The 19,877-nt window shown below is 37.4% G+C and overlaps 1 protein-coding gene across 1 annotated transcript; it reads left to right on the top strand.

The window, feature by feature from the left end:
- The first annotated feature begins 12,424 nt into the window (after positions 1-12,424).
- Positions 12,425-19,546, top strand: Mrgprb2 (MAS-related GPR, member B2). The gene is made up of 2 exons (NM_175531.4): positions 12,425-12,486; positions 17,532-19,546. Exon 2 carries the CDS (start codon positions 17,536-17,538, stop codon positions 18,550-18,552), a length of 1,017 nt encoding a protein of 338 aa, NP_780740.2. The 5' UTR covers positions 12,425-12,486; positions 17,532-17,535; the 3' UTR covers positions 18,553-19,546.
- The last annotated feature ends 331 nt before the right edge of the window (positions 19,547-19,877 follow it).

Raw genomic sequence — 19,877 nt, 5'->3', positions numbered from 1 at the left:
CATTGAATCTGTAAATTGCTTTTGGCAAGATAGCCATTTTTACTATATTGATCCTGCCGATCCATGAGCATGGGAGATCTTTCCATCTTCTGAGATCTTCTTTAATTTCTTTCTTCAGAGACTTGAAGTTCTTGTCATACAGATCTTTCACTTCCTTAGTTAGAGTCTGCCTAGGTATTTTATATTATTTGTGGCTATTGAGAAGGGTGTTGTTTCCCTAATTTCTTTCTCAGCCTGTTTGTCCTTTGTGTAGAGAAAGGCCATTGACTTGTTTGAGTTAATTTTAAATCCAGCTACTTCACTGAAGCTGTTTATCAGGCTTAGGAGTTCTCTGGTCGAATTTTTAGGGTCACGTATATATACTACCATATCATCTGCAAAAAGTGATATTTTGACTTCTTACTTTCCAATTTATATCCCCTTGATCTCCTTTTGTTGTCTAATTGCTCTGACTAGGACTTCAAGTACAATGTTGAATAGGTAGGGAGAGAGTGAACAGCCTTGTCTATTCCCTGATTTTAGTGGAATTGCTTCAAGCTTCTCACCATTTACTTTGATGTTGGCTACTGGTTTGCTGTAGATTGCTTTTATCATGTTTAGGTATGGGCCTCGAATTCCTGATCTTTCCAAGACTTTTATCATGAATGGGTGTTGGATTTTGTCAAATGCTTTCTCAGCATCTAACGAGATGATCATGTGGTTTTTGTCTTTGAGTTTTTTTATATACTGGATTATGTTGATGGATTTCTGTATATTGAACCATCCCTGCATCCCTGGGATGAAACCTACTTGGTCAGGATGGATGATTGTTTTGATGTGTTCTTGGATTCGGTTAGCAAGAACTTTATTGAAGATTTTTGCATCAATATTCATAAGGGATATTGTTCTGAAGTTCTCTATCTTTTTGTGGTTTAGGTATCAGAGTAATTGTGGCTTCATAGAAAGAGTTGGGTAGAGTACCTTCTGTTTCTATTTTGTGGAATAGTTTGTGAAGAACTGGGATAAGATCTTCTTTGAAGGTCTGATAGAACTCTGCACTAAACCCATCTGGTCCTGGGCTTTTTTTTGGTTGGGAGACTATTAATGACTGCTTCTATTTCTTTGGGGGGATATCGGGCTGTTTAGATCATTAACCTGATCTTGATTCAACTTTGGTACCTGGTATCTGTCTAGAAATTTCTCCATTTCATCCAGGTTCTCCAGTTTTGTTGAGAATAGCCTTTTGTAGAAGGATCTGTTGGTGTTTTGGATTTCTTCAGGATCTGTTGTTATGTCTCCCTTTTCATTTCTGATTTTGTTAATTACAATGCTTTCCCTGTGCCCTCTAGTGAGTCTGGCTAAGGGTTTGTCTATCTTGTTGATTTTCTCAAAGAACCAGCTCCTTGATTGGTTGATTCTCTGAATAGCTCTTCTTGTTTCCACTTGGTTGATTTCGCCCCTGAGTTTGATTATTTCCTGCTGTCTACTACTCTTGGGTGAATTTGCTTCCTTTTGTTCTAGAGCTTTTAGGTGTGTTGTCAAGCTGCTAATGTATGCTCTCTCTAGTTTCTTTTTGGAGGCACTCAGAGCTATGACTTTTCCTCTTACAAATGCTTTCATTGTGTCCCATAAGTTTGCGGATGAAGTGGCTTCATTTTCATTGAACTCTAAGAAGTCTTTATTTTCTTTCTTTATTCCTTCCTTGACCAAGGTATCATTGAGAAGAGTGTTGTTCAGTTTCCCCATGAATGTTGGATTTCTATTATTTATTTTGTTATTGAAGAACAGCCTTAGTGTATGGTTATCTGATAGGATGCATGGGACAATTTCAATATTTTTGAATCTGTTGAGGCCTGTTTTGTGACCTATTATGTGGTCAGTTTTGTAGAAGGTACCATGAGGTGCTGAGAAGAAGGTATATCCTTTTGTTTTAGGATAAAATGTCCTGTAGATATCTGTCAGATCCATTTGTTTCATAACTTCTGTTAGTTTCAATGTGTCCCTGTTTAGTTTCTGTTTCCATGATCTGTCCGTTGTTGAAAGTGGTGTGTTGAAGTCTCACTCTATTATTGTGTGAGGTGCAATGTGTGTTTGAGATTTACTAAAGTTTCTTTAATGAATGTGGCTTCCCTTGTATTTGGAGCATAGATATTCAGAATTGATAGTTCCTCTTGGAGGATTTTACCTTTGATGAGAATGAAGTGTCCCTCCTTTTCTTTTTTGATGTCTTTGGGTTGGAAGTCAATCTTATCAGATATTGGGATGGCTACTCCAGCTTGTTTCTTCATAGCATTTGCTTGGAAAATTGTTTTCCAACCTTTCATTCTGAGGTAGTGTCTATCTTTTTCTCTGAGATGAGTTTCCTGTAAGCAGCAAAATGTTGGGTCTTGTTTGTGTAGCCAGTTTGTTAGTCTATGTCTTTTTATTGGGGAGTTGAGACCATTGATATCAAGAGATTTTAAGGAAAAGTAATTGTTGCTTCCTGTTATTTTTGTTGTTAAAGTTGGCATTCTGTTCTTGTGGCTGTCTTCTTTTATGTTTGTTGAGGGATTGCCTTCTTGATTTTTCTAGGGCATGGTTCCCATCCTTGTATTGGTTTTTTTCTGTTATTATCCTTTGAAGGGCTGGATTCGTGGAGAGATAATGGGTGAATTTAGTTTTGTCGTGGAATACTTTGGTTTCTCCATCTATGGTAATTGAGACTTTGGCTGGGTATAGTAGCCTGGGCTGGCATTTGTGTTCTCTTCGTGTCTCTATAACATCTGTCCAGGCTCTTCTGGCTTTCATAGTCTCTGGTGAAAAATCTGGTGTAATTCTGATAGGCTTGCCTTTATATGTTACTTGACCTTTTTCCCTTACTGCTTTTAGTATTCTATCTTTATTTAGTGCATTTGTTGTTCTGATTATTATGTGTCGGGAGGAATTTCTTTTCTGGTCCAGTCTATTTGGAGTTCTGTAGGCTTCTTGTATGTTCATGGGCATCTCTTTCTTTAGATTTGGGAAGTTTTCTTTTATAATTTTGTTGAAGATGTTTGCTGGTCCTTTGAGTTGAAAATCTTCATTCTCTTCCACTCCTATTATCTGTAGGTTTGGTCTTCTCATTGTGTCCTGGATTTCCTGGATGTTTTGAGTTAGGATCTTTTTGCATTTTCCATTTTTTTTTGATTGTTGTGCCGATGTTCTCTATGGAATATTCTGCACCTGAGATTCTCTCTTCCATCTCTTGTATTCTGTTGCTGATGCTTGCATCTATGGTTCCTGATTTCTTTCCTCGTGTTTCTATCTGCAGTGTTGTCTCACTTTGGGGTTTCTTTCTTGTTTCTACTTCCCTTTTTAGGTCTTTGATGGTTTTCTTTAATTCCATCACCTGTTTGGTTGTGTTATCCTGTAGTTCTTTAAGGGAATTTTTTGTGTTTCCTCTTTAAGGACTTCTACCCTTTAGCAGTGTTTTCCTGTGATTCTTTAAGTACTTTTGCCTGTTTATCATTGTTCTCCTGTATTTCTTCAAGTGAGTTATTAATGCCCTTCTAAAGGTTTTCTACCAGCATCATGAGATATGATTTTGAATTCAAATCTTGCTTTTCGGGTGTGTTGGGGTATCCAGAACTGGCTGAGGTGGTAGTGCTGGGTTCTGATGATAGTGAGTAGTCTTGGTTTCTATTGGTAAGATTTTTATGTTTGCCTTTTGCCATCTGGTAATCTCTGGTGCTAGTTGTTATAGTTGTCTCTGGCTGGAGCTTGTTCCTCCTGTGATTCTGTTAACCTCTGTCAGCAGCCCTTGTTGTCCAGATCTTTTTTGAGTCTCAGTGGTCAGAGTACTCTCTTCAGGCAAGCTCTCCTCTTGCAGTGAAGGTTCACAGATGTTTGGTGTTCAGACCTGCCTCCTGGCTGAAGATGAAGTCCTGAAGCAGGGCCTGTCCCAGAAGATGTGTTGCCTCTGCAGGCTGTGCCCTTACCTGCACAGACTGTTATTTGATGGACCCAGGACACAAGATGGCTCTCTCATCTGCTCCAGTGGTCAGAATCCTCCCAAGTGGTCACCTCTCTTCTGGTGGGGAATGTGCCTGGATGTCTGGAGCCCAAAATGGGGGGTCTGTCCCACAAGCTGTGTTACTTTTGCCTGTTCCAGAAGCTGTGTCTCTTTGTAGTTGACTCACTCACCCTCCGCAGTCTGCGAGCTGACCTGCACAGACTGGTCTCAGAGGGATCTGGGACACAAGATGGCTCCCTCACCTGCTTTGTTGGTCAGAGCCCTCCTGAGTAGTCACCTCTCCTCTGGTGGGGAAGGTGCCTGGACCTCTGAAGCCCAAAACAGGGCCTGTCCCAAAAGCTGTGTTGCCTCTGCAGTCAGCACTCTCATCTGTGCAGACTGGTCTCTGAGGGATCTGGGACACAAGATGTCTCCCTCACCTGCTCTGTCATTCAGAGCCCTCCCTGGTGGCCATCGGTACACACATTCATAAAAGAAACTGTACTAAAGCTCAAAGCACATGTTGTACCTCACACAACAATAATGGGAGACTTCAACAACCCACTCTCATTAACGGACAGATCATGGTAACCTAAACTAAGCAGAGACACAGGGAAACTAACAGAGGTTATTAACAAAATGGATTTAACTAATATCTATAGGACATTTCATCCTAAAACAAAAGAATAAACTTTCTTATAAGCAACTCATGGTACCTTCTCCAAAACTGACCATATAATCAGTCACAAAACAGGCTTAAGCAGATATAAGAAGATTGAATCAATCCCATGCATCCTATCAGATCATCACAGACTAAGGCTGGTTTTCAATAATATCCAAAACAACAGAAAGCCCACATACACATAGAAGCTGAACAATTCTCTACTCAATAATAACTTGGTCAAGGAACAAATAAAGAAAGAAATTGAAAACTATTTAGAATTTAATGAAAATGAAGGCACAATATACCCAAACTTATGGGGCACAATGAAAGAAGTGCTAAGAGGAAAGCTCATAGCTCCGAGTGCCTCCAAAAAGGAACTGGAGAGAGCATACACTAGAAGCTTGACAACACATCTGAAAGCTCAAGAGGAGTAGATAGCAGGAATTATTCAAACTCAGCTGAAATCAACCAAATAGAAACTATACAAAGAAGTATACAAAGAATCAACCAAATCAGGAGCTGATTCCTTGAGAAAATCAATAAGATAAATGAACCCTTAGCCAGACTAACCAGAGGACACAGAGACAATATCCAAATTAACAAAATCAGAAATGAAATGGGAGACATAACAAGAGAAACTAAGGAAATCCCCCAAATTATCAGATCCTAATACAAAAGCCTATACTCAACAAAACTGGAAAATCTGGATGAAATGGATCATTTTCTAGACAGCATGTACCAACGTTAAACAAAGATCTACCATCTAAACTGTCCCATAACCTCTAAAGAAATAGAAAGTCATTAATAGTCTCCCCACAAAACCCCCCAAACTGAAAAACAAACAAAGAAACAAAAAATCAAAGCAGCCCAGGATCAGATGGGTTCAGTGCAGAATCCTATCAGACCTCAAAGAAGACCTAATACCAATACTGTTCAAACTATTCCACAAAATAGAAACAGAAGGAACACTACTGAATTCATTTTGTAAAGCCACGATTACTCTGGTACCTAAGCACACAAAGACCCAACAAAGAAAGAGAACTTCAGACCTATTTCCCTTATGGATATTGATGCAAAATACTCTATAAGTTTCTTACAAACTGAATCCAAGAACACATCAAAACCATCATCCATCATGATCAAGTAGGCTTCATTCCAGGGATGGAGGGATGGTTCAATATATGGATTAGGTTGATAGATTTGTCTAGACAGCACATACAAGTGTTAAACAAAATCTATCAACCTAATCCAGCACATATACAAACTAAAAAAAAAAAAACACATGATCATTTCATTAGATACTAAGAAAGGATTTGACAAATCCAACACCCCTTCATGATATAAGTCTTCGAAAGATCAGGAATTCAAAGCCCATACCTAAACATAATAAAAGCAACACACAGCAAACCAGTAGGCAACATCAAACTAAATGGAGAGAAACTTGAAGCAATCTTAGTAAAATCAGGGACTAAACAAGACTGCCCACTTTCTTGTTAAGTATTCAATGTAGTAATCAAAGTCCTAGCCAAAGCAAGTAGACAACAAAAGAAGGTAAAAGGAATGAAAATTAGAAAAGAAGTCAAAATATCACTGTTTGTGAATGATATGGTAATATGCTTAAGTGTACTAAAAAATTCTACCAGAGAATTTCTAAACCTTATTAACAACTTCAGCAAAGTGGCTGGATATAAACTTAACTCAAACAAATCAATGGCCTTCCTCTACTCAAAGGATAAAAAGACTGAGAAAGAAATTAGGGAAGCAACACTCTTCACAATAGTCACAAATAACATACAATAGCTTGGTGTGTCTCTAACTGAACAAGTGAAAGATCTGTATAAGAACTTCAAGTCTGTGAAGAAAGAAATTTAAGACCTCTAAAGATGAAAAGATCTCCCATGCTCATGGGATGGCAGCATTAATATAGTAAAAATGACCATCTTGCCAAAAGCTACCTACAGATTCAATTCAATCCCCATCAAAATTCCAACTCAAGTCTTCATAGAGTTAGAAAGAGCAATTCTCAAATTCATTTGGAATAATAAATTACCCAAGATAGTGAAAACTATTCTCAACAGTAAAATTCTTGGGGCATTACCATCCCTGACCTCAAGCTGTACTACAGAGCAATTGTGATAAAACTGCCTAGTATTGGTGCAGTGATATACAGGCACACCAATGGAATAGAATTGAAGACCCAGAAATGAACCTACATACCTATGGTCACCTGATCTATGACAAAAGAGCTAAAACCATCTAGTGGAAAAAGAGTATTTTCAACAAATGTTACTGGTTCAACTGGCTGTCAGCCTGTAAAGAATGCAAACCAATCCATTCTTATCTCCTTATCACAAAGCTCAAGCCCAAGTGGATCAAGGACCCCCATACCAAACCAGATACACTGAAACCAACAGAAGAGAAAGTGGGGAGGAGCTTCGACCACGTGGGCACAGGGGAAAATTTCTTGAACAAAATATATGTAGCATATGCTCTAATATCAAGAATTGACAAATGGGACCTTATAAAATTGCAAAGCTTCTTTCTATAAGGCAAAGGATACTGTTAATAGTACAACCCAGCAACCAACAGATTGGAAAAAAACTTTACCAACCCTACATCCAATAGAGGGGTAATGTTCACTATATAAAGAATTAAATAAGTTATATTCCAGAGAACCAGATAATCCTATTAAAAATGAGGTACAGAGCTAAACAAAGAATTCTTAATTGAGGAATCTCAAATGGCTGAGAAGCACCTAAAAATGTTCAATATTCTTAGTCATCAGGGAAATACAATTTAAGACAACCCTGAGATTCCACCTCACACCAGTCAGAATGGCCGTGGAGAAAGATGAACACTCCCACACTGGTGGTGGGATTGTAATCTGTACAACCACTCTGGAAATCAGTTTCGTCTTTCCTCAGAAAATTAGACATAGTAGTATCTGAGGACCCAGCTATACCACTCCTGGGCATATACCCAGAAGATTCTTCAACATGTAATAAGGACACACATGTCATTATGTTCATAGCATCCTTATTTATAATAGTCAGAAGTGGGATGAATCCAGATGTCCCTCAATAGAGGAGTGGATACAGAAAATATGGCACATTTATACAATGGAGTATACTCAGCAATTAAAAAGAATTACTTCATGAAATTCTTAGGCAAATGGATGGAACTAGAAAATATAATCCTGAGTGAGGTAACCCAATCAAAATAGAACACACATGGTATGAACTCAATGATAAGTGGATATTAGACCAGAACCTCCGAATACCGAAATACAATTCACAGACCACATGAAGCTAAAGAAGAAGGAGGAAGGAAGTGTGAATACTTTGGTCCTTCTTAGAAGGGGAACAAAATACCCATGGGAGGATATACAGACACAAAGTGTGGAGCAGAGACTGCAGGAAAGGCCATCCAGAGACTCCCCCATCTGTGGATTCATCCCATACACAGTTACCAAACCCACACACTATTGTGGATGCCAACAAGTTCTTGTTGACAGGAGCCTGATAGAGCTGTCTCCTGAGAGGCCCTATCAGTGCCTGACAAAAATAGGTGCATGCCCACAGCCAACCATTGGATTGATCACCAGGTCCCCAATGGTGGAGTTAGGGTAAGGCGTGAAGGAGTCAAAGGGGTTTTCAACCCTATAGGAGGAACAACTATATTAACCAACTAGTACCCCCAGAGCTCCCTGGAACTAGACCATTAACCAAAGAGTACACAAGGAGGGACCCATGGCTTCAGTTGCATATGTAGCAGAGGATGGCCTTGTTGAACATCATTGGAAGGCAAAGCCCTTGTTCCTATGAAGGCTCAATGCTCTAGGGTAGGACAATGCCCAGATATGGAAGTGGGAGTAGATGTGTTGGTGAGCAGGTCTAGGGGGGATGGGGATATGGGGGTTTCAAGGAGAAAACAGGAAAGAGGATAACATTGGAAATGTAAATAAAGAAAATATCTAATGAAAGAAAGTTTTCTTCTATAATTTTGTTGAAGATATTTTCTGACCCTGGAAATTTTCACTCTCTTCTACCCCTATCATTTATAGATTTGGTCTTTTTTAGTGTCCCACATTTTCTCTATGTTAGGAAATTTTTACATTTGACATTTGTTTGACAGGCATATCAATTTCTTCTATGATAGTTCTATGCTTAAGATTCTTTCTTCAATCTCTAGCATTCTGTTGGCAATGCTTGCAACTGTAGTACCCGTTCTATTTCTTAGCTCTTTCAATCTCCATAACTACCTCCATTATTGGTTTCTTTATTTCTTCTATTTCCAGTTTTAGGTTTTGGACCATTTTATTCATTTCGTTCACCTATTTATTTTATTTTCCTGTATTTATTTGAGGTACTTGTTTTTTTCCTCCTTAAGAGCTTCTACCTGTTTCACTGTGTTTTCCTTATTTCACTAAGGGATTTATTTATATCTTTGTTAAAGACTTCTCTCATATTCATGACTTGAGATTTAAGGTCACAGTCTTGATCTTCAGGTGTTTTAGGGTACTCATGTCTGGCTGTAGTAGAAAAGCTGGGTTCTGATGGTGCCATATTGCATTGGCTTCTGTTGATGATATTTTTGTTCTTGCCTTTCACCATCTGGTTGTGTCTGGTGTTAACTGACCTGTTAACCTCTGTAAGTCCCACATTGGAGTGGGCCTCACCAAAAGCAGACAGAGCTGTGTGTTGGCAAGTCATTGTGCTGATCACTGATTTCAGGTGGCGATGTGGTATACATTTTTCAATATATTATCAGATATTTATACTTCTTGTATGAGGATATGTCTGTTCAAATCTATGGTTCATCTAGTTATTTCATTGCTTTTGTTCCTGATGTTTTACTCTTTGAGATCTTTTGTGTTTTCCAGACACAAAATTTATGCTGTTTGTATAATTGGTGAATTGTTTTGATTTTATTTCAGTCAGGTATTTATGTTTTCTTTGTGTTATTTCAGGTGCTTATTCAATTCTATTCAAAGTATAGTAGATGGGGATAGCAAAGAAGAAACAAAAATCATGACCTATGTGGAAAAGGAGATTCATGTTGATACAGGGGATAGAATTGCTCAGCTGTTTTTGTTTCCCTGTATCAAGGGCAAAAGCACTCCAGTGGAAACAACAGGTGCTCTTCGGATTACCAGAAATCATGTGGTCTGGCATCAGAGTACACAACCAGAAACTTCCACTTCAGATAAGAGTTTACATGTCTCACAGGTCCACAGGTTTATATCATATATAACATAAACTCATATTTTCTTTCATATCCCTTTAACAAAAAATAGCAGCTTGTAATGCCACCACCAAGGGCACTACAGAGATCATCCAATCTTGACAGAATGAAGATCAAGAAACAGGTTTTCTTTCTTTTTTTTTTTTTTTACATTTTAAAATGAGATGTTTTCTTTATTTACATTGCAAATTTTATTCCTTTTCCTCATTTCCCCTCTGAAAAACCCTCATCCCATCCCCCTTCTCCCTGCTCACTAACTTACCCACTCCTGCTTCCCCATCCTCACATTCCCCTACACTGGGGCATTGAGCACATGGATGGACCCATGTCTGTAGTCACATATATAGCAGAGAATGGCCTTGTGGGACATCAATGAGAGAAGAAACAGGTTTTCTAAGTAAGCAACCTACCAAAATATCGTGTGGGGATACAAGTAGTTTAAAATATTTTAGGCAGAGTAAATACTGTAGTTGAATTTAAGCTGCCACTTAGTATGTATCATGTTTTAGAATAAGAAATTAATCACTTTATCTTAGGGAATATAAAGCTGAAAATGCAAACAACCAAATCATATTGTAATTCATATTTTACTGTTTCCTGGTTAATGAAAGTCAACCAAATATTGAACAACCAACCACACAACCAAAGAATAAACTAACTAACAAGCCACTCAACCAACCAACTAAACATTCAGGCAAATAAGCATCCAACCACAAGACTAACAAGCCAGCCAGTCAACCAGCCAAACACTAAACAACCAGCCATCCAACCAACCACTCACCCACACAACCACCCACACAATCAACCTAATACAAATAAACTCATCAACCCAGTAATTAATCCCATTTCTTAAAAGTCATTTTTAGGGCTGGTGAGATGGCTCAGTGGGTAAGAGCACCCGACTGCTCTTCCAAAGGTCTGGAGTTCAAATCCCAGCAACCACATGGTGGCTCACAACCATCCGTAAGGAGATCTGACTCCCTCTTCTGGAGTGTCTGAAGACAGATACAGTGTACTTACATATAATAAATAAATAAATCTTTAAAAAAAAAAAAGTCATTTTTAAAGCCGGGCGTGGTGGCACACGCCTTTAATCCCAGCACTTGGGAGGCAGAGGCAGGTGGATTTCTGAGTTCGAGGCCAACCTGGTCTACAAAATGCTTTCCAGAGAAACCCTGTCTTGAAAAACAAAACAAAACAAAACAAAACAAAACAAAACAAAACAAAACAAAATGTCATTTATATTTAGATACAGTGAAGTGAGACTTCTCCCTCCATAAAAATGTTACTAACTAGATTTGGGAGATGGTTCAGAGAGGAAACCATCCTCTGTGCAATTGTGAGAGTCTGCCTTTAAACGCTCATCCCCCATATTAATGCCAATTGGTAGTCTGCCTATTTTATCAGCACATGGGAGACATTGGAAAAGAGAGTAAAGAATAGCTCAACAAGTAAGTTATGGCTTCAAGTGGGGACTCCTGATTCAAGATATAAAGTGCAAAGGGTTAGCGAAATACCCCAAATATTGAACTCTGGTCTTCACTAGCATGCACACTCATATGCATGAATATTTATAAAAGCATCCCTTTTACCAATGTACATGGAAATCCATATACAAAGAATATCTTTTTTAAAATTTGAAATGTCATATAGCTACTAAATTTGCCTTTTCAAAATAGTTTATAAAAGTATTTAGCATCACAAAATAGTGAGGCAGGAATTACCAAGAAGCTATAGCTCTGAGATCAAGCAGACATGGCTCCTTTCTCTCCTGTTTTCTCCAAAGCCAGTCACTCCCCATTACTATTCACTACTCACTGCAACTAAATACATTTTTTTTTGGTCTTGATCTTTTTCCTTTTTGTCTCCCTCCCTAATCTAGTTGGTTTATTCATTTTTTTAAATCAAAGGTTTATTCATTTCTGTTGCCTTTTTGGTTTCCTTCATTACTACCTTTGCAGAAGCATGTTTATCCAGCACTCCTGCAGACCATACCTTTAGTTCTTTTTAAAGACTCTGTTGCTTAGTGCTTAGTTGGCCTCATTCCTGGTCATCTTAGCAGTAGGATGATGTTCCAGGAGCCTGCAGGCTACACATTCCTGAAATCCTTCCCCTGGCTGAGGTTCTGACCTATGGGATGCTTCTAGTTTCAAACCTGAGACTCCTGCCTGATATTTTCAAGTCATTATTCTGCAAATTCATCAGATTTGATCATTATCCTTATGTTTATTGTGCCATAATTTTCTAGCTTTCCAAACATGTCATGTCTGAAAAAGCTATAGCACTGGCTCACATTATTTGGCATTGCTCACCTTCTAGATGCAAGAAGTTAAAAAAAAAACACAAACAAACACTAAGTGGGAAGAGGGACCATAGAGTTCTTATGATCAAAGGACAGGGTATAGGAACCAGTCTAAATGTTCAGAAGAGTCTCATGAAGAGCATGACTCAAAGGAGTCCAAGTACAGGAAACCACAGAACTTTCTTCCTCTTTTGAATATTATTCCTCAAGCATCAGTTTATCAGCAGTCTATATGCTAGAACATATTCATATTGACAACTGACTCAGAGGACTCTTCTCTTTGTCACAGACCAGTTTAACACTTCCCATAAGAAGAATAGAGCAAAGGTAAGATGCCTTTTGAGACCTTCTTTCCAAACTATCATCTATATTTCATTGTCTGTGAACATATAACTACATCTTGAGGTGGAAAATCAAAAAAGTATCATGTGTTTCTGCAGAAGGACCCACAAAATTCCTCACGACAGCATTGTAGGTTTGTAGACTAGGTTGATGGAAGACTGAACCAAGGCAATGTCTTCTTCGTGTGCTTTCCCAAATTCTGCTGTCATCCCAACTACTCAGACTGCTGCTGAGCTGTAATTCTGTCCCTTTCCTTGACTTAGCAAGTGTATCTGTATAGGCACTGTTTTTAAAATCCCAGTTATGTCAGTCCCTCAGTTACCTGTGTTTTCTGCAAGGGAAAGTTTCCATTCCTTTGTGCATTTCAGTCTCAGTAGGCAACAGCTACTCTAAAATTAAGTGACTATGAGGAACTCAAGTAATTTCAACTTATCAATGATGGGAAAGTTACATGATGTGTTTAACCTATCTATAATCCAAATAAAGAACATGTAGTGTGGAGCTCTATCTGAACCTAGAGCTGGCTGTTGCTGTGATAGCAATGTACCTGTGTTCTGCCCCAGACATTAAATATTGATCAATTTTGTTTTTTGAAAATTTGATTTAAGCATACAGTATACTGATTACTCTGTCTAGTTCTATCAAATATCCCTCTTATCTCTGTCAATCTCTCCTTATTCCAGTTCCTTTTTTTGAGATCATGATATTTAATGCCGTTTTATAAAATTTATTTTGTATGCCAGGTGAGCGAATCATTATATCTACTGGCACTTGATTTGATTACTAGTGGGAACCTGATTGAAAGAAATTATTTCTCCTCTCCTTGAATTTGTTGTTAGTCAACTTCCTGAGGCAGCCCTCCCAGAATCTACCCTCCATCAATGCCTGGCTATTGATGGGAACAGATTTTGTTATAATGTGTGTGGGTATTCCCAACTACTCTGAGTCAGTGACTGGAATGAGCATGCCTTGGCAAGGATATGCCATTTTTGAACTCTTCTCTTTATGTTTCTTGCTCTTACATTCTTTCTGATTTTTTTCCTGCAATGTTACCTGATCCTCATAGAGGATGGTATAAATAACGTTCTTAGGACTAAGCACTGAAACACTAATTATCCTCAATATCTTATGCTGCCATGAATCTCTTACAAGTATTTTCTTAAAAACAGAATTTTCTCTGGTGAAGGCTGAGTGCAGTGTCCATACAGAGGTATAAATATTATATCCAGAGAATAGCTCAATGAAATGTAAATTCAGTTTATATCTTATTTTAAGCATAAGACAAGTATTTCCTCTATGGATTTGCTTCAAATACAACCAGAAAGCAACCTTAACTCCATTGACCATAGATATTTTTAGTCCCATAGGAGCCTTTACAGCACTATCTGGGACTATAAAAGTTACCCAACAGGAAGTAAGCTTGTCTCATCCCCCAGGACCAGCTTGTTCTATGTAATTTGTATACTAAAAGTGTGCAGTGTCTTGAGTAATATGGTCTGAACATGTAATTATTATTTGAAATGAAAAGAAATAACAAGAGTATAATTGTTTTGGGAGCTCTCTGGACACTCCCTGATACACACACATATATTATATAAATATATGTTACATATGTACATATACATAAATATATATGTATACAGACATACACACACATATACATCTGGCAAGGTATTTTGAATAATCATAGATGACAAAAACATAGAGATTTGAAGCTAGGATTCACAGATGGAGAATAGTTGGTATTTTCCTATTTGATGTTCCTAAGGTTTTTCTCTGAACATAATTTTTTTCCATGATAGCATGAAAATATAGATTACATGAAAACTTCACAAAAATTTATTTTCTATTTGAAAAATGTCCCATTGTGTGTGTGTGTGTGTGTGTGTGTGTGTGTGTGTGTGTAATATTTATTTGCTCAGTCATCAGTTGATTAATATCTAGGCTATTTTCTATTCTAGTTATTGTGAATAGAACAAGAATTAATGTTAATAATGTAAGGTTGTTTTTAATAGGATATAAAGTATTTAGGATATATTCCAACACATATATAGTCAGGTATTATCTTATTTAGGGTTACTGTTGCTGTGTTGAAATACTATTACAAAAGTTATTTAGGACAGGGAATTTTTTTTTTTTTTTTTTTTTTTTTTGCTTTATGCTTCTGTATCACAGTTCATCCATCAGCAAAGGAAGTTAAGACAGTAATTCAAGCAGGGCTGGAACCTGAGGGCAGGAGCTGATGAGAGTCTACCGAAGAGTCTGCTTATTGGTATGCTCCTTATGGCTTTTTCAATCTGCTTAATTATAGACGCTAGAACCAGTCACCCAGAGACAGCTCCACCCATAATAGTCTAGGTTCTCCCCATCAATTGCTAACTAAGGAAATGACCTACAGACTTGTGTACAGTCTGATCTTAAGGATACATTTTCTCAATTGATGCTATTCCTTTTTAATGACTCCAGCTTATGTCAAGTTCACACAAAACAAGCCAGTACAGGTACTGTAACAGATCTATCTCATTTTCTGAGGAATCCACATACTAATTTCTATAGTGGTAGCACCAGGTTGCATTCTTACCAAGAAGAGTGAAGTAGTGTTCTAGTGTTCCTCTTTTCCCATATCCTTATCATTATTTCTTGTTCTTTAGAGTCTTAGTAATATTCATTCTTATTGAGACAAGATAGACACTCATGGAAATTTACAATTTCTTGATGGCCCCAATAATCACTTTTCAAAATGTTAGCAGATATTCATAATTCTTCTTTGGGTATATGTCTGTTCAAATCTATATTTCTTTCCTTGATTGGACTGCTACTTGATCTTTTACTCGTTGAGATATTTATGTTTTTTTGACAATAATCTTCTGCTGTATGGGTAACTAGAAAATTGTATTTTTTCACTTTATTCTGGTATTTATTCCTGTTTCCTCTATGTTCATTCAGGTGGTTATTCAAGTCCTCTTTGAATTCGATGAACTCCTGAATATGCTTGTATTTGTTCCTTTGAACCCTGTGTCCTGAACTTCATTTAAATTATTCTTACTGGTGATACATACTCTAGAATTCCTGATCTTTAGGGAGAGATGTATTGTTTTTATTTTTCATATATATATATTTTTAGTTTGATGATATGACCCAAGCATCTTAAGTATAGTTCTTGGTTATTTCTTTTGATATAAGGTTTTGTTCACCATTTTGGAGGAGTCCCCAGGTGAGTCATGAAATACATACTTTGGAGAATTGAAAAGAAAAAATTTCCAGAGCAGGAGAGTTTCAAACTATCATAGAAATCTGAGTTGATACAAAGATCCAGGTTGGGTATATAGCCTGATATGTAGAATAGACCCAAGGAATGTGGTTTCTATCAGGATGGGTATATCACTTGATTTTTGCAGTTAGATTCTTTCCTGATGTGGAATGTTATCTTTCCCTGATTTTCCCAGTCAAAGACATTTACGCAGAACTGTGTTGTTTTGCAGATAGGTTTTCCTTTGCAAGTAAATCCTCTCATGTTCATGCAGCCTTTCAGATCAGTATTCTTTATGTGTCATTTACTTCAGACACTGGTCATCACATTTTTGTTATCTATAGGTTCATTTTTTAGCATGTCCATTTGTAATGCCTCTGCATTTGTTGGGATGTCCTTATATTTAGTGTAATATCCCTATATTTTTATAGATTAAGTAAAATTATGAATTCTAGCTTAGACTATCCTTGAACTCAATGAAATCTTCCTGACCCACCTTCTAGAGTCAGATATTCCTTAAGTAAGCTACCATGTCTGATAGATTTTTTTTCCTATTAAGTGCTCTCTTGCTCTGTAGTTGTATCTTTGTCACAGTGGCCACTATTTAGCATTGTTACATTTTCCTTCATTTTATTTTTCTCCAAATTTGCTTTTTTGTTTTTCAAGAGTCTTAGAAATTCAGTTAATCTCAGAACCAATACCTACACCCTGGTCTGAAACACTCCTAGGTCCACAATCTTGCCATTGGGGAATGATGAAGTCAATCATTGGCCATATTGCAGCATAAGCCATTCTTTGAAACACATTAGAACTTCATCTGAAAGGACCATCAGAAATGATATTTTCTATATGCTTTAAGGTACTAAACCTGCTCTAAAATATTTGTAAAAACATTTAATCTAAATTTGTAGCGACTGTTGCATTTATTAATTAAGGTATTCATTTTTGAATAATTATCACATATATCTTACATATGGTATATAATATATTATATATGTGTGACATCCATCTTATCTATCTTATATGTATCACATGTAACGTATGTGATATGTATATATGTATATATACATACATATACTTACATACATACATATAGAGTATATAATTTGTGAATAATAATAATCAGTGAAGATTCTCAATTACCCACTGTGTCTCAGTAGAGATATGTATACTTGTGATATAGTAACAGACAACAGAAAAGTGCTTAAAGTCCTCTAAGACTTTTCTTCTTTCAAGTTTCAAATCTGAAATGGAGACTGAGTCACACTAGCATAAACGTCTGGTTCTTTCAAACTGGTCTTATTATGACTTGGCATTCCATTCATGACTGCCATTAATAATTTTTATTTTTTTTTCCATTTGATGGCTTGCCCCCTGACCAGAATAGGAGCAGCTGTTGGTCGTGCTTCTGGCTTCTGAGTTTCTGAAGCAGAAAAGAACCATCTTTATGAAAAAAAGAAAGTTAGGTTCAGAGTTCTGTTTCATTCTGACACAGCCTGAGACACTGAGTGTCTATATGGAGGTCATCAACTACTCTCATACCATTAAAAGTAGTAGATTATAGAGATTCCAAATAAATACCAAGTGCATTTAAATTAATGCTCCAGAAAATTAAATTAGTAAAGGATCTAGAAATACTGGTAGAAATGAATTACTTAATTTCTAGAATCCTGTTTCTCTTTCTTATGAACCAGGTCAGGCATTACCACATAGCTGCATGTACTTGCATCAGAGAGTCCATAGCATGTGCTCATGTATTTTTATTTTGTTGATGTTTCAGGAACATGAGTGGAGATTTCCTAATCAAGAATCTAAGCACCTCAGCCTGGAAAACGAACATCACAGTGCTGAATGGAAGCTACTACATCGATACTTCAGTTTGTGTCACCAGGAACCAAGCCATGATTTTGCTTTCCATCATCATTTCCCTGGTTGGGATGGGACTAAATGCCATAGTGCTGTGGTTCCTGGGCATCCGTATGCACACGAATGCCTTCACTGTCTACATTCTCAACCTGGCTATGGCTGACTTTCTTTACCTGTGCTCTCAGTTTGTAATTTGTCTTCTTATTGCCTTTTATATCTTCTACTCAATTGACATCAACATCCCTTTGGTTCTTTATGTTGTGCCAATATTTGCTTATCTTTCAGGTCTGAGCATTCTCAGCACCATTAGCATTGAGCGCTGCTTGTCTGTAATATGGCCCATTTGGTATCGCTGTAAACGTCCAAGACACACATCAGCTATCACATGTTTTGTGCTTTGGGTTATGTCCTTATTGTTGGGTCTCCTGGAAGGGAAGGCATGTGGCTTACTGTTTAATAGCTTTGACTCTTATTGGTGTGAAACATTTGATGTTATCACTAATATATGGTCAGTTGTTTTTTTTGGTGTTCTCTGTGGGTCTAGCCTCACCCTGCTTGTCAGGATCTTCTGTGGCTCACAGCGAATTCCTATGACCAGGCTGTATGTGACTATTACACTCACAGTCTTGGTCTTCCTGATCTTTGGTCTTCCCTTTGGGATCTATTGGATACTCTATCAGTGGATTAGCAATTTTTATTATGTTGAAATTTGTAATTTTTATCTTGAGATACTATTCCTATCCTGTGTTAACAGCTGTATGAACCCCATCATTTATTTCCTTGTTGGCTCCATTAGGCACCGAAGGTTCAGGCGGAAGACTCTCAAGCTACTTCTGCAGAGAGCCATGCAAGACACCCCTGAGGAGGAACAAAGTGGAAATAAGAGTTCTTCAGAACACCCTGAAGAACTGGAAACTGTTCAGAGCTGCAGCTGACAACTGCTTGATCAGACAAAAATGGTTTTGATGGAAATACTTTTTCTTATCCGTGTGGACCATTTTTACAACCTTTATTCAGTTTGTTATCTCATCTTCAATTGTTTAATTAGGACAATAATTTTTGTAAAAGTTGAGAGAAATGGGTCTTGTCATACTAATACTGAATGTAGCATTTCTGAAGCTGTGTTACTTAGGGATTTACCATCTCCTTTTCATGGGACTCCTTGTAAGTATTCTGTGGTAGAGAACTTCTCCTATTGTTGACAAACTCTCCTTTAGAAGGCAAATGGAAATACAAGGAAGGGCTGTATTTCTTTACCCACTGAAATGTATAATGAGTACACAAATGTTACATCTAGCAAATATTCTTTTAGAACACCCTTCTCAATGTTTAAGACTTAAATAGAAACACTTTATAATCCTAGTCCTTATTAATTTCTTCAGGTTATAAAGAATATATGAAGTGATAGTTTTTTTACGTAAATTTTTTACTAAACAAATAAAATTTCTCAAAAGAAGACTGTTAAATCTCTCTTAACCCAGCTGAGTCCTCACTGTGAACATCAAGTTCACTGTGTCTCTAATTTTTAAAATTTGAAGAGTGCACTTAGATTTGGCAATGAGATCCATCAAAATCCATGTCCACATGAAGGTGAAGAGAGTCAGACTTCTGTGTTTCTCTTCACAATGCCTTCTTTAGCATTCCATGGTCGAGTGTTTTCCCTTTACTCCCTGCCTTTGCTGTGATTTCTGCTCTCTCTGACTGTCTAATTCTTCATGAGAAGTTTCCACTAGGTCCTCTAGACAATCCTGTCTCAAATTTAAATCACCCTCAGATAATTTATTATGTGAATTTGTTACTTGCATTGATAACAATCATTGTAATTGAATATGAATATTTTTTGTAACACTTTCTATAAAATAATATTTGTTTTTAAGCTGTACTATGTGATATTTTCAGTTGAAGCATAATTAAAAGAGTTCAACCAAATGTTTTAATTGGCTATTTTATTTCTTTTTTTTTCAAATATTATCCCCTTTCTCAGTTTCCTCTCTGCAAACCCCCTATCCCATTCCCCATTACCTTGCTTCTATGAGGGTGCTACCCCACCGACCTAACTACTTCTGCCTAAGCCCCTAGCATTCCTCTACACTGGGGGCATCAAGCCTTCACAGGACCAAGGAACTCCTCTCACATTGATACCAGATAAGACCCCTTCAGCTCCTTCAGTCCTTCCCCTAACTCCTCTATTGTGGTCCATGTTCTCATTTCAATGGTTGACTGTGAGCATCTGCATCTATGTTGGTCAGGATCCGGCAGA

The sequence above is a fragment of the Mus musculus genome, chromosome 7, assembly GCF_000001635.26.
Source record: "Mus musculus strain C57BL/6J chromosome 7, GRCm38.p6 C57BL/6J".
NCBI classification, from domain to species: domain Eukaryota; kingdom Metazoa; phylum Chordata; class Mammalia; order Rodentia; family Muridae; genus Mus; species Mus musculus.
Note: the sequence above shows the minus strand (reverse complement) of the source record. Positions and strands in the feature narration are given on the sequence as shown.